Source organism: Cyrtonyx montezumae, unplaced genomic scaffold (genome assembly GCF_038088225.1).
Source record: "Cyrtonyx montezumae isolate F1298 unplaced genomic scaffold, pur_monq_1.0 scaffold_8, whole genome shotgun sequence".
Classification (NCBI taxonomy): domain Eukaryota; kingdom Metazoa; phylum Chordata; class Aves; order Galliformes; family Odontophoridae; genus Cyrtonyx; species Cyrtonyx montezumae.
This window is the reverse complement of record NW_027072089.1, coordinates 107742400-107756887: the sequence shown is the minus strand read 5'-3', so window position 1 is coordinate 107756887 and position 14488 is coordinate 107742400. Positions and strand designations below refer to the sequence as shown.

Here is a 14488-nt window from a genome sequence, read left to right as displayed (position 1 = left end):
CTGTCAGAAAACATTAAATATAAACCCTTTGTACATCCAGAAACAGTAAGCCATGATGACAACTCTTTACAGGGAACTTCAGGGAGGAGCTAAGCTTGATTATTCTCTATACTGAAGCTTAACAATATTCCTTTTCTAATGAAATGTGGGTATTAAGTGGTAGTTTGAAGGTTGCTCTGCAAAGCAATTAAAAAAAAAAAGAACATTGATTAGAGAAAGGGATATATTTTACTAAAATACCATAGAAATATTTTAATAGCAAAGGACAGTATCTATACTGCTTCACACAAATTGTTTTTCAGTGGGAATAAAAGTGTGTTATTAAAAATGTGTTTTAGTAATCCTGCCAACAATCCGTAGACATCTGTCAAAAGTAGTAACACTTATTGTTGTCAAGTACAGGTTTCCATCAGTCATAATGTAAATGAATATTAAAGTGCAAGAGAGTTTCTTGTGAGTATTGAATGGAAGGATTAAAGAAATAAAGGAAACAAATTTAAATCGTAGTGTTTAAAAACAGGTCATCAAGACTACAAAATTCTCACTATCAGTTAAAAACAAACAAACAAAAAAAAAAAACAAACTACCATATTAGAAGAAATACAATTCAGATTTTCTGAGCAGTTAAGGACTTGGAAGCTCAATTTCTATTATAAAATATCATCAGCATGAATTCTGACTAGAGAAAATGAACACGTACAGTTTGGAAAAATCACTTTCAAGAAGATTATTAGAGCACATTGGGGAAAAAAATCTGCAGCAATTTTAAAAGAATACAAATTAACAGCTACTAACTATCATACAGAATTGACTCTAAGCACACACAAGTGTGCTTAAAAAGCACAACAAAGAATATTTCTTTCAAAATAGTATGAAATTTCCACACAGATTGTCTGTATATGTAATCACTGTACTCAGAAACACACATTCAAATATAATTTGAGCCCCATAGTACTCCTTTAACATGGTCATTATGTTTTGCCGAATGGGCTCTATGTGGCAGAGAAATAGCAGAAGTTCCCCTTGAAAACAGAATTAGATTTTGTACATCAGATCACACCTATAGTCCAGACTAACCTATAGTCCGTATTACCAGCCTGCATCAGAAGAAAAGTAATTTTTAACTATTTACAGATGCAACCAGTCTCTGACAGATGAAATTGAGGGAAACTATCAAAATAAACTCTTCCAGACAGCAAAAACAGTGTTTTCTTGTTGAACTGTACCAAGACTTCTATGCCAGCAATAAACTTAACTGTTTTTTAATTAACTATAGCATAATGCTTATTCCATCTGAAGTTGCACAATCTTTAATTAGCAATATTTTTATGATCAGAGTTCTTGAAACAACTTATTTCAGAGTAATAACTTTCAATGACAATGCTGTGAGCTTAGTTATCATATCCTCTTCAAAACTTATCAGTTTCAACATCTTTTCCTTTCTCTCCTCAAATATATTTCATCAGATAACTGCAGTTAATAATGATAATCCTTTTTTTTTGTTCCCTTAATTTCAAGCTAGTTACTTGGGACTGATTTGTTATTAATAAATGGTACTACTGTCACTAGATGACAATGTCTAATTTAAGTAGAAATCTATGTATTTTCCTCAATGTACAAAATTATTCTTCAGTTAATTTCATCATATTGAGATATTATTTGTGAGAAAAAAAGAAAAACACTGACCAAATAAACTCAGACTTGTTTGGGATTTTTTTCTTTTTCAAATATTTGGTTTTGATCTCTTCAGTGATTATATATCAGTAACAGTACACTGCTTGTGCCTTCAATCATTTGTATTAATAGTTTTTACAAGACAAATTAGTTTGAATGCCTATTAATAATTCACATACCATGAAGAAAGTCTGTCCTGCTACATCATAGAACATGGTATCTGTTGATACTGCATCTTGCAGCATCTGTTGTTCCTTCTGTCACCAGGAAAGATGGAAGATTTTCAAAGGATCTGTATATAATAGCAACTTTGTTCCTAGTTTTCACCATTTAGCAGATAGATTTAGATTTAGATTTTTTTTTAACTGGATAGACTGTAACATACATCAGCAGCAGTTCTGACTGTACTGCTAGAGGCAATCTGATGAAAAATAAAAATATTGCAAAAGGCTTCAATAGATTGTTCTACAACTCAAAGCCTTTCTCAGAAAATAGATGTTACGTTGTTACGTTTCTGACAAATAACATCAGCAACATCTGGAATGGAGCTTTCTCAGCACTTTTTAAACAAACTTTTATGAAGAAATGTCTAAACCTTTGGCTGTATAGACCTTGCTTCTCTTGTAAATTCTTGTCCCTCAGACATTGTAACTGAAGTTTTCCGGTGTTAGCTCTAAAGAGACTTCTTACAATCCAGGTGGAAAGAAGTATCTTGAATTTATTTTGTCCAGCCTCCTATTCAAAGCAGAATTAACTTCAAGATTAGATCAAGTTGAGCTTTATGGTCTCCAGAGAGCAATTTCCACAACCTCTTTGGACAATTTATTTCAGTTCTTACCCATGCTAATAGTGAAGTTCTGAATGCTTTATTTTTTTCCACAGCCAAGAAGGATTTGGGTATCCTGGGCAGATGAAAAACTTAACATGATTCAGCGGCATGCAGTAGTATCCCTGGAGGCCACCTGTATTCTAGGCTGCACCAAAAGAAGGGTGGGCCAGCAGTGCAAGGTATGTAATTGTCCCCCTCTACTCCACCCTCATGAGGCCCATCTGGAGTACTGTATACAGATCTGGGATCACCAGCACAAAAAGAATATAGAGCTGCTGAAGCAGGTCCAGAGGAGCATTGTAAAGATGATCTGATGGCTGGAAAACTTCCCTTACTAAGGTGGGCTGAGAAACCTTGGCCTGTTCAGCCTGAAGAAGACAGCAATTTCAGCAACTCACTGTGTCCTTTCAATATTTAAAGGGAGTTTATAAACAGGAGTGATATCAACTTTTTACTTAGGTAGACAGCAGTAGTAGGACCAGAGGAAATGATTTTAAAGAAAGATAGGGGAGATTCAGATTAGATGTTAAGGTTAATTTTTTTTTCAATGAGAGAACAGATTGCCCAGAAAAGTTGTGGATGCTCCATCCATGGAGATGTTCAAGGCCGTATTGAATGGGGACCTGGACAAACTGATTCAGTGGCTGCCAGCCCTGTTCATAGCTTGGGGTTAGAACATTTTGTGATTAATGTAGCAAAATTTTCCCTTGCTTCAATTTGTGACTATTCTCTCTTGACCTTTCAGTGTACAACTCCTTCCTCTCTCTTAGGAGATAGCAACAGGATACTCCACTAGTCCTTTTCTTCACAGTAAATGAAACCAGCACCATCACTTTATCTTCGTGGTTCACATACTCCAGCATTCTGACCATCTTAGTGATATCAATCTTCATGATTTGCTCTGTTTTATTAATGTTTTTCTTACACTGTGGATCCCAAACTAAAAACAGTCTCCCAGACAGAGCATCAAAAGTGAACTGTAGACAGGAATTACATTCCTCAACATACTGTTTACACTTTCACAAATGCAGATCAGAGCACAGTTAGGGTTTCACCTGCACAAAAACAAACATATGACTTTTGTCCAACTTGTTGCCCACCAGGATCTCAGGTCATTTTTTGCAAAGCTGCTTTCCCATTATTCAACTAGAATGTCATACCTAACATTATGCTATTTGTTGAGCTTCAGCAGGTCCCTGCTATGCATCATCTTCAGCTTGTTGAGATTATTCTTACTTGTAGAGTTTTAACTCCATTATACCAGTGATTTGGTGTGCTTAACACTGCCTGCAGATGTGGTAAGGGTACCGTCATGATTATGATTACTGAGTAAGATGTTAAACAATACTGGCAGCACTATTAATTCTTGAGGTATAACAGAATTCTTTGGGTATACCAGAACCTATAATCAGCCTACTAGACTGTGAAAGGTAAAGCACTAGGAAACTAACAATTTGGTCAGTTTCCAATCTAATGTTTAATTCTACTAATTCATCTAGTTTTAAATCTCACCAGTTTGGGTACAACAATCCCACACATCCATTCTAAAGTTAAGGAAAAAGTGATATCCTTTTGTTCACAGAGACTTTTATTTACTCATTAAAAGTAATCAAGCTGATCTTACAAAGTCTACATGATTCCCAAACACCACCATGCACCTGCAAATGGTTTTCACAAAATTTTGTTCAATAAAAAAACTTACCTTTTTTTTTTTCCTCCCCTTGTCTGGAGATGGGAGCACCATTTGCTTCTTTCTAGGTATCACTATTCTCTATTTCTTCTAAATCAATCCCTTTAAAATGCAATATCTAGCTTACCACTGAAAAATTTGTCAGCATAGTATCCTACAAGAAAAATTTCTTCAGGTTTGAACTTAATGTCCTGTAGGTATGAAGTCAGAGACTACTCCAAGAAGTTGAACTGCTTCTTCTAAGGACTTTTAATTTTTAATACTTCACATAGCAAAGACACTTCAGAATATCAGGTATCACTACTGAGCTGAGGGATGTTTCAATCTAAACGTGATTGCATTTGCCTATGCTTCTTGTTTTATCTATCTTTACTGAAAATAATGCTGCCATTTTATCATTTGAGCTCTTTCTTTCTCTAGGGAAAAAAATAATTGTAAAGATTACATATAATTTCTTTTCAATGCCTAGAAGAGAAAAATATAGCACTGAAGTTGGAACCAGCTAAGCATATGAACCCATCTAAGTTCTACTATGCAAAAGGTTTTTTTTGACAAGTAACATGACTGAAGAGGGTGACGGAAGTAAAATTAAAAGCAGCCAGAACCAGGGCTACAGAATCATTAATTTTCTTCAGTTTGGTAATGAAACCAAAAGACACAATAATTGTGAAAAAATTATATCTTACGGATTAATTGGGGATGTGACTCTCCTGGCAACAAGGAGAGCTAAGCTATTAATTTTTCCCAATATTATATCCTGGAACAGGTTCAACAGAAGAAAATTAATAGCGCTCCATTTCTGAATAATCTGTAATAAAATTGGTAACCAGCTGCACTCAAATGCCAGGGAAATTATTTTGACATTTCCAATTTTAATTTCCTTGCATTTAGCTGTATCTATCCAATGAAATTATTACAATTTGCAGAGCATTTGATCTCAAAGCTACGGTTCTTTTTCTTTCTTCTACAGCCCTGTGTTTTCTAGTGCAAGGGGAGGCTGTTCTTTTAGTTTCTAAGACTAATAGACATTTTGCTGCTAGAGTTAGCAAAACCAAGTACTACACTAAAGATGATTTTTACAGTAAAAAAAAAAAGTCACACTAATATTATATTCCATATTCTATATGATATCTTTATTCAGGAGGGTTTCATTTACAATATTTACTCTGAAATAAAAAGTGTCTACAGAAGAATTTTAAGAACTTTAATTTTGATTACAAAGCTAAGATTTAGTTTATTATATGAGATGCTTACTTTCCGTTGCTTACAATCAATGCACCTTTCCAGTTTTCTAGTTTCATATACAAAAAGCTAAGAGAAAAATCTTGACAACATCTCTATATTTTGGCTGCACAGACACTCCAACCAGACTAACGTATAAGCACTAATGTGAGAGACAAAGAAAAGATATCACAGATAACTCTTACAGCAACAGTGTGAACTGTAGATTAGAATTAGTGTTTACTTGAAAACATAAGCTGAAATGCGATAAATATATGTATGCTAACAATTCCTCAACAGTGTGAGAAACTTGCTTCATTCTCAGGATCTTGACAGGAAAAGGTGATTCTTACCACAGGAGCTAGCTTTAAAATTTTGATCTTGACATTCCCTCTACTATGAAACATGTCAGAGGGACATGGCTATCAAAAAGATCACATATTTTGAATCAGAGGAATAGAAGATCATAAATAAAAAGTTAGCATTAGTAAAACATATGTCTCACTTGATTAATGCTTTTTCTTCTAGCCATACTAAAGAAAACTCCAGAATTCTGCTTGAATTCTGCTCTATGCTAAAAAAAATTTTAAAAGTACACCTGAGAAATATAAAATTACACTTTTACAGCCTTAGTGAGCAATATATATTTTGTATCAAGAAAAGTATCTGAATAGATAAATAGATATATAAATAATAATAAATAAATAGATAAATATCTGAAAAGTATCTGAATAAAGGAAAAGTATCTGAATAAAGGAAAAGCTAGCTATGGAGAAATTAATACCAGGATATGTTAATAAATTGATTGTGTTGGCATGACTCAATAGAAGATTTGTTGCCTGACAGATGCCAGTGCTGAAAAAAAAAGAAAAAAAAAAAAAGAAAGAAAACAACCACATCATATTTAAGGAAGACATGTTACTGAGAAGGTCTGGAAGGAAGCCATGGTCATCATAACCTATACCAGACTTAGTGATATAAGCATAAATAAATGGACATCTTGCAAAACTGGTTTCAACAGTATGTTAGCTGTACTATTGAGCAGAGATAAATGCCAGCATTCTCAGAAATGAGACTGGTGCCACACTCAGGGAGAAGTAAAGAATGGCAGATAAGCATATCAGCACAGTTCAGAAGCAACACAAATTAAGCAGGAGATCATTACTGGATTAACTGAGCTTTTTAGTGATAATTTAGTCTTACTGTTATTCTTGCTATAGCATAAAACAAATTGAGACAACACAGACTTGCAAATGAGGATACAAAGCAGATCAAATAGATGAGATGTAGTAGAATCAAGCATGAAGTCACATAGCAAAATAATTAAAAAATATAGAAGTAAACAAAAAAAATAATGATAAAAGAAATAAAGAGAGCAAGTTGCACTAAGGGAAATTCAGACTGGATGTTATAAAATACTGCTTCACCAAAAGAGTGGTCAGGTGCTGAAATAGGCTGCCCAGGGAGGTGGGAGAGTCACCAACCCTCAAGGTATTCAAGGAACATTTAGACACTGTGTTGAGGAACATGGAACAATTGGTGATAGGTGGACAGTTGGACTGGATGATCTTGTAGGTCTTCTCCAACCCTGTTTCTTCTATGATTCTATACTATGATAAGGAGGCTATGTTGACCTTAGGCAGAGATGCAAAAAGACTAAGATGACAAGATGACAGTGCTCCCACTTTTGACAAATACGTATTTCAAGCACAGGTTGAGAACTAATAGTGCAGTTATTTCACAAAATAGAAGAACAAGTGTTGTACACCTAGGAGTAAGACAAAATCCTGAAGATACAAGACCATGAATGACTAAGAAGAACAAACTAACTGTAAGAGAATAAGTTTGGGAGCATACAGAATAAGAACTATGAGTATGGTAGAACAGAACAAGCAGTCACTCACCAGATGAAGAACAGTCTCCATGACTTTCAGTCTGTAACTGAAGTATAGGAACAATCTTTGTGCAGTACTGAAAATGCCTTTAAAGTACCTCAGCCCTGACTGCTTTAGCATAGCAACCAGAAACCCCACGCAGGCTAACCTGAAGCCAGCAAAGAAAGAACTACTGAAGACTTTGTTTCAGCTATTATACATATTCTCATAGACAATGCAATAAGCAGTCCTATGTATAGAGGCAATTTGATAAGCATCTTTCTTTAGATGCAAAAAGAGGACATACTACACAGATGGTGATACTAACATTCTTAAGTACGCTTGCAGAACAACTAGGAATTTAAAAAAATACTTCAAATAATTGGCAAGAAATTTCTACTACTCTGGATTTCTAAGAGTTAAAAATCTCATTTTTTGGTTTTGTTAATTTCAATATATATTTTTCCGTAGTACTGTTTAGTGTACCAGTTAACAGATGCACTAAATCATGTAGTTTGACAGTTTACCACAAAGTAAGATTCTATCTTCCTCAAATGTGTCGATTTTCATAATCAAAGAAGAGACATGATATGCAAATGGTAGCAGCATTACAGAATTAGAAAAGAACTATCAACAGGGAAGTGTTAGGAAGGAGTGGTTCAGGTGAATCTTCTAGATATATTTCTTTTTTGTTTGTTTGTTTTTTTACATAAGTTTTAGGATGCAAAAAACTGTTGTGAAAGGTCAAATATTATCCTGATTTGTGTACTAATATTTACTGAATTAGTATCACAGAATTATCATCTCAACAAATGAATGTGGTTGAAAATAAAGTCTGATAAGCGGATTTTACTCTCAGTAAATACATTAGCATGAGTGTATAAGTCAAATCACTATTCATTCTTAAGTAACATCTAGTATTGAAATGAAACATTTGTTTTTTGTAATTAGCAAGGTATAAATAGTACTTCATTATTTAATCTGATCTTTTCCCTTTCTTTATATTGTGCACACACTATCCTTATTCACAAAGCAGTAAAATTTTATTAAGATAAAGTTTCACTGAAAAAAAGCTAGGTAGCTTTCATTTAAGAAGAAATTGAAGCACACTAAAAATGGACAGTTGTTTGTCAAGGTTGTGAAATAAAAGAGTAAATAACCACAGACCTAAAGAAACTTATGACAAGTATTTAAATGTGTTTCAGAAGAATGTTTCAGAGAACATTTTTCAAAGTTAAGAGAGTTTTATGAATTTTGTGGCATTTCTTGTCTCTTTCACTACTTTTCACGTAATATCTAACATAACTGTTTCAGCTTTTGTCCTAACCAAACCTCATTCAGTCACGATGATTCAGTAATTTACACTACAGGAAGCACAGTGAAAAGGTTTACATCAAATTTTACAAATATCAACTTTCTCAATGGCCCTGCTATACTTCTGCATCCCAGTTAGTCCTAGCCTATCAGTAGAATTCTGAGTCCTGCTGGTCAGGATAAATTATTTCCCACAAAGCTCATCTCCCATCAAAATGTCCAGACTAGTTTTATAAGAAGTGAAACAGCTTTGGTGGACTAGATTGGAAATGCATTTTACCCACTTTTAATCCTAAAACTTACTCAAATTTGCTACCAAATTGCCTGTCACCTTGCTACTATGTGGATGAGAACTGACAGAAAAAAAATAAAATGAACAGGAAAAGCAAATATTTTGCAGTATGTACCGAACGAAGCGTGAAATGCATTTTTAAGTATCATATAAAGCAATTATTAAGAGAAAGGAACACTGAAAATTGTATTAATCTCAAATACATGGAGTTCAGACAGGAGGAGAACTCACCATACCCTGTCAGTTATCTCATATCAACGCACCAAGTCATAACACAGGAAACCACTATTGCTATGCCACTTAATTTTTGTGACTTTTCATGATGTGCTGTTCTGAGGCTGCAGTGTCACAGAAAGGCACTGAGTGGGTCTCAGATTGCAAATCTGCCAAGCTGAAAAGCAAATCACTAACAAAACTTTTTAGAGTATATATGGTTTTTCAAACTCAATATTGATAATGATATAGCATCAAAGTGATGCTGACTTCACATCCATAATGAATACTGCTTATTAAATGCAAATTTGTAAATGTTAGAGTCTTTGCTTAAGCAATTTACTTTATTAAATTACACAGAACTTGTTCAATTATATGTTCTGTCACTTACAACCAGCAGATAAAAGCTACTTCACACAGTTTGAAGATGATGACTATAGCATGATAGCTGTATTTACATTGTCAGATGCTAATACAGTTGAATACTACCTCCCATTAGCAGTCTGCTATAAAGGGTTTGGGAATGAAACACAGAATTTTGCATCATATAAATCAATACTCCATTTCAATTACCCTTTCTATCTCCGTGGGAGTAATTCAGAGATGAAACAAAGAGCAGAACAGTCACACAAATACTTTTTCTCAACTTTTTCAAATACGTAGCTATCCTAGAGAGCATTCAACTTTGCAAAGATGTACAATCCACAGTACAGTCCATAAATTTAAAAGTGAACCTTCTTGTGCATAGTGTAAGCACTTCTGTCATTCAATATGAGATAAAGGAAACTACAGATGATGAAGATTTTAGAACAGTCTCATAAAGCAAAAGTTTTCTTCATTTGTGTACATATGATAAACTGAAATGGTTGAATCATAATTACTTCAGGCACAGTCAAGTGACACTCAAGCTTGCTAGGGTCTCATCAGCAAAGTCTGAAAAACAGTGCTCATATTTTACACATACTAATTTTGATAAAGCCTGTTATTGTGGAAGGTCTTTCAAGTCCCGATTCCCACTTCAATTAAAATAAGAGATCTTAAACAGTGAGCCTCAGTTCAAATAACTGTCAGTTCAGTTCAAAAATTCAGTTTAATTTTCAAGAAGGTATATATAACTATTGGTCTCTATTTCACTTGTAATTTTCAGTTTAAAGGCTACAAAATCTCGAAGTTCAGTGATACATAAAAAAATCACTTCCTTCTGTTCTTCTCTCAGTACAGTACTAGTTCTGGTGATAGTCAAAGTATCAGATTTTGGATAACCACCCCAGAAATAACTGCACTTTGAAACAAAGCTGTGCTTGAAACAGACTTTGAAATTGCGTTACGTTCTTATTTCAAGCAGATGCAGCCCTGCATGAGTTAGGGATACTTTTTAAGATGGAAATAAGAAACATACTTGCTGTGTTACTGCTTTGGTATTCCCTAGAATAGAAATGTTGTCTCATGATTAACACCCTTTGACACTAACTTCAGTACTTCATTACTAGATCTTTCATTGTCAAAGAGTAAAGGAGAAAAATGAATTGCAGAAAAAACAATAATACATTATCATTACCAAAACTGTTGAGCTAGTAACAAAAATAACACAACTTTACCTTATCTGAAGATAAGTAATAACATTGGTTATTTTTGTTTTTCGTGGGGTTTTTTTGTGTGTGTGTGTGTTTTGTTTTTTTTTTAAAGAAAAAACACATTTGTGGATAATCATATTCTACCTTTAATCACCTAGGAAATTAATCCTTCTTTATGCACATGCACAGTTCCTATTAATGTTAGTGGTATTCCTTCTAAGCTTGAAGCTATGAACATCACTAAATATTATACTCTGCAGTCCTGTCACTTAAATACAAAATTATTTATGTTGTTCAGTACCATAGCTTTTTAATTTCCTTAGTTTTGTTTTATCAGTTTAAGGAAGCAAGCATACAAAGCTAAGCATCCACATGCAAAGTATTTTGGCAACATATCCATATTACTCTCAACAAGTTATCATACTCTTCATATCAGGACAAAGCACAGAAAACTTAAAATTCTTAGGTCCTATCTGAAGATCACTGCTAAGCATATGCTACTACAGACGGACAAGAAAAAAAAATTAATGACAAAACATTAAAGAATGTGTGTTTGGGTCTGAAGAAATGGACTGTAAGTCCTAAGTACATCCTATTAAGTCTCTCATTTCAATGAGATGACACATAATTACATAAAGACGGTGCAAATCTACCCATACTGCAGCAAAGTTAAGCATTATGAGTTATGAAATTGGGAACTAAACTTTAATATACTAATCTTCTTTTTTTTTCCTTGTCGAGAGCCAAGTGATTGGATCTACTGCTGTACAGAAAGACTCGCACATGATTTTCTTAGAAGCATAAAACTGACTCTGGTGATGGAAAACGTACCACGCACTAAAAAATACTTTCCCCAAAGCCATCAACAAAATGGATTCAAATAAAAATAAATTTAGTTTCCATTTCCCTTTGTCTTAATGATCTTTAAACAGATTTATGGTAGACATGGGTTAGAAAGACTTATGGTAGGTATGGAGTAAAACCTGAATGACAAAGTTAAAGTCAAACAACACTGAGAACATATTTGTTTTGTGCAATTTTTTTGCTTTATGATTGTTTTTTTTTCCTCCACAGTTCATTTGGCAACTGCCTTTGATTAAAATCAAACACACCCCTACCTACTCTAGATTTTTTACCAGATATTGAAATATGGAATATCACAGATTATGCTAGAATAATCAAAATGCAAATTGAATGACAAAGAATCTGACCCAACTGTACCATATAAACAAAATCTAGAATCAAAATACTTGAAACAAAAACAAGAGTATACCCATTAGCTATTTGTCACACATTCATGTTAGAGATGACCCCAAGTACTCCCAAAGTCACTGTCAGTCTTTGCATTAATATCAAAGGATTTGGTTGAATGAAAGAAATGTTTATGCTCTTGATATATCCTCTCTACTGTACATTGCACTGTATTTCAAATTAACAATAATAGGAGGGGGTTTTAAACAGTGTTATGCACATTGAGAGGAGGTTCTCTGTGGTACAAGATAACAAGAGTACAATTAAATCCATTCTGCTAAAAGTATTTCTTACTGCTTTGTATGAATCCAGTTTTTAACAATTAAATACACATACACACACCTTTACACTATATTTTAAGGCATCTTTTAATTATTAAATTTTCAATATTTAAGACTCAGCCTTTCATGTCCAAGTTCATCAGCTTTCTTGCACCTAATCTATTTCTTCTTGCCCTAAGAACTGCAATAGAAGGATATATTTTCCAACTGAGAAATAATGAATTCAAGGATATTTTCAATTTGCTATTTATAAGAACAAAGCCAATTTTGCAAGAAGCATATTTAACTGTCCACATCTCCTATAAACAAAATGGACAAACATACACAGCTTACTTAAAGCCAAATATATATATATATAGAGAGAGATTAATGCTTACCATTATCGCTTTTGAGATTTCCATTGCTGAGCTGTTTTAACCTCTTCTGATGGGATTTGCCATTGTAGTGGATTTGTGCCTGAGCAGCAGAATTCAGCTGAATGTTACAAACACTGCACAAAGTGAAATTGGTCTGCTTCTTTTCTCTTTCCTTCTTTTCTTCAGTGCTATCAGCTGCTAATTCTTTCTCACCATCCCTGTCTGGGATGGATGCAAAAGCCAAATTGTATGAGTGGTTAGAAGCTGGTAAGTCAGGGCTCCAGGGCTTCTTCATATTTTCTGGGGAGAAAGAACATAATTGAGAAAATTAGTGAGTAATGCAAACTAATGTAAAATGTATTTTTACATTAGTAAAATAGAAAAAGGCCAAATTTTTTTTTGTGTGTGTGTGTGTGTGTGTATTTTTGTGGTTTAATACTAAATTTCTGCTTACATATTTTACATAGCAGAAACATGAACAAGAAGTAATTTGAGTAACTTCAGAGCTATTCATATGATCATTTTAAAAAAATTATGATACTATTTAATCAATCACAGAATTGTTGGGGCTGGAAAGAACCTCTAGAGATCATTGAATCCAATCCCCCTGCCAAAGCAGGCTCCCTAGACGAGGTTGCACATGTAGGTCTTGAATGTCTCCAGAGAAAGAGACTCCACAACCCCTCTGGGGTTGCTCCATATTATGGCTATTTCCCCTTGTCCTATCACCACACACCCCTGAAAAGAGTCCATCCCAGTCCCTTTGTCTCTTGCACCTTAGATATTTATAGATGTGGATCAGACCCCCTCTGACTCTTCTTTTTTTCAAGGCTGAACATACACAGGTCTCTCAGCCTTTCCCCATAAGAGGGTTGTTCCACTCCCTTTATCATCTTTGTAGCCCTCTGCTAGACTCTTTCAAGGAAATCCCTGTCTTTATAGTACTAGTCAACACAGAACTGGATGCAATACTCCGGGTGAGGCCTCAAATCTGTCAATGGAATCAACTTCTTATGCAATTTTTTTTTCCACCCCCATCTTAAACACATGCTATCTTGCTGTACCTATATGCAATGTTAATAATTTTCTCAGTAAAGTTCTAGGAGAAGTTCACATCTTAACTATTATCAACAGAGGGTGCAATGCTATAATTGGATGGAAAGTACTGCAACAATAACAGAGTGGCAAAGCCTTTGGCTAGAGCAAACAAGAAAGAACTCAAATGCAGCAGCCAAAGACACAGTAATTAAGGAAAGGAGGTGCTTACCTTTAGAAGGCCTCAGGTAGGCAGGGATCTCCAGCAGGAGATGCCCTCACCTCCACTGCCAACCCTTAAATGAGGTTTGGGGAGGGGTGGAGTCAGGATCCCCTGGGTTGGCCCTGTCTTTCCCATCAGGTGCTCAGTCACTGTTTCAGGCTGACTTTTTATTTTTGCTGCAGTGGGAAACTGAATTGGGTTTACACAGCAAGGTTTTGGTCAGTGGCAGGGGGGAGGAGTGGCTGTTGCAGATTCCTGATGCAAGCCTTTGAATAGAAACCAGGAGCTGCCCTTTGTCAGAATGAGCCAGGCTTCAAAACAGACTTAATGTTGGCCAGACCTCAGCTCGCCATCAGTTTTCTGATGTCTCTAGGAAAACATACTTAAGGAAGAGAGAAACTCTAGCTGTTTTAAGAGAGACAGTGAAACAACCCTACAGACACAGAATTCGGTGAAAGAGGAGGGCAGGAGGTACTCTGTGCACTGGGGCAGAGATTCCCCTGCAGTCTATGAATAAGGTTGTCCCCCTGCAGACAATGGGGCACAAAATCAGAGCAGATATCCATGCTGCAAGCCAAAGAGGACCACAAAACAGAGCAAATAGATGTAGCCTTAAGGAAGATACATCCTGAGGAGAGCACCCAGCCAGAGCTGTAGCCAG

The 14488-nt window shown here is 35.0% G+C and overlaps 1 protein-coding gene across 2 annotated transcripts in view; it reads right to left on the bottom strand.

Moving 5' to 3' along the window:
- The window catches only part of ZNF385D (zinc finger protein 385D), a 377949-nt gene that overhangs the window by 287986 nt on the left and 75475 nt on the right, over window positions 1-14488 (bottom strand). For both annotated transcript variants that reach the window (XM_065753483.1, XM_065753484.1), the window contains exon 2: window positions 12591-12869. In XM_065753483.1, coding sequence (XP_065609555.1) covers window positions 12591-12869 — 279 coding nt within the window. The remainder of the gene's footprint in view (window positions 1-12590; window positions 12870-14488) is intronic.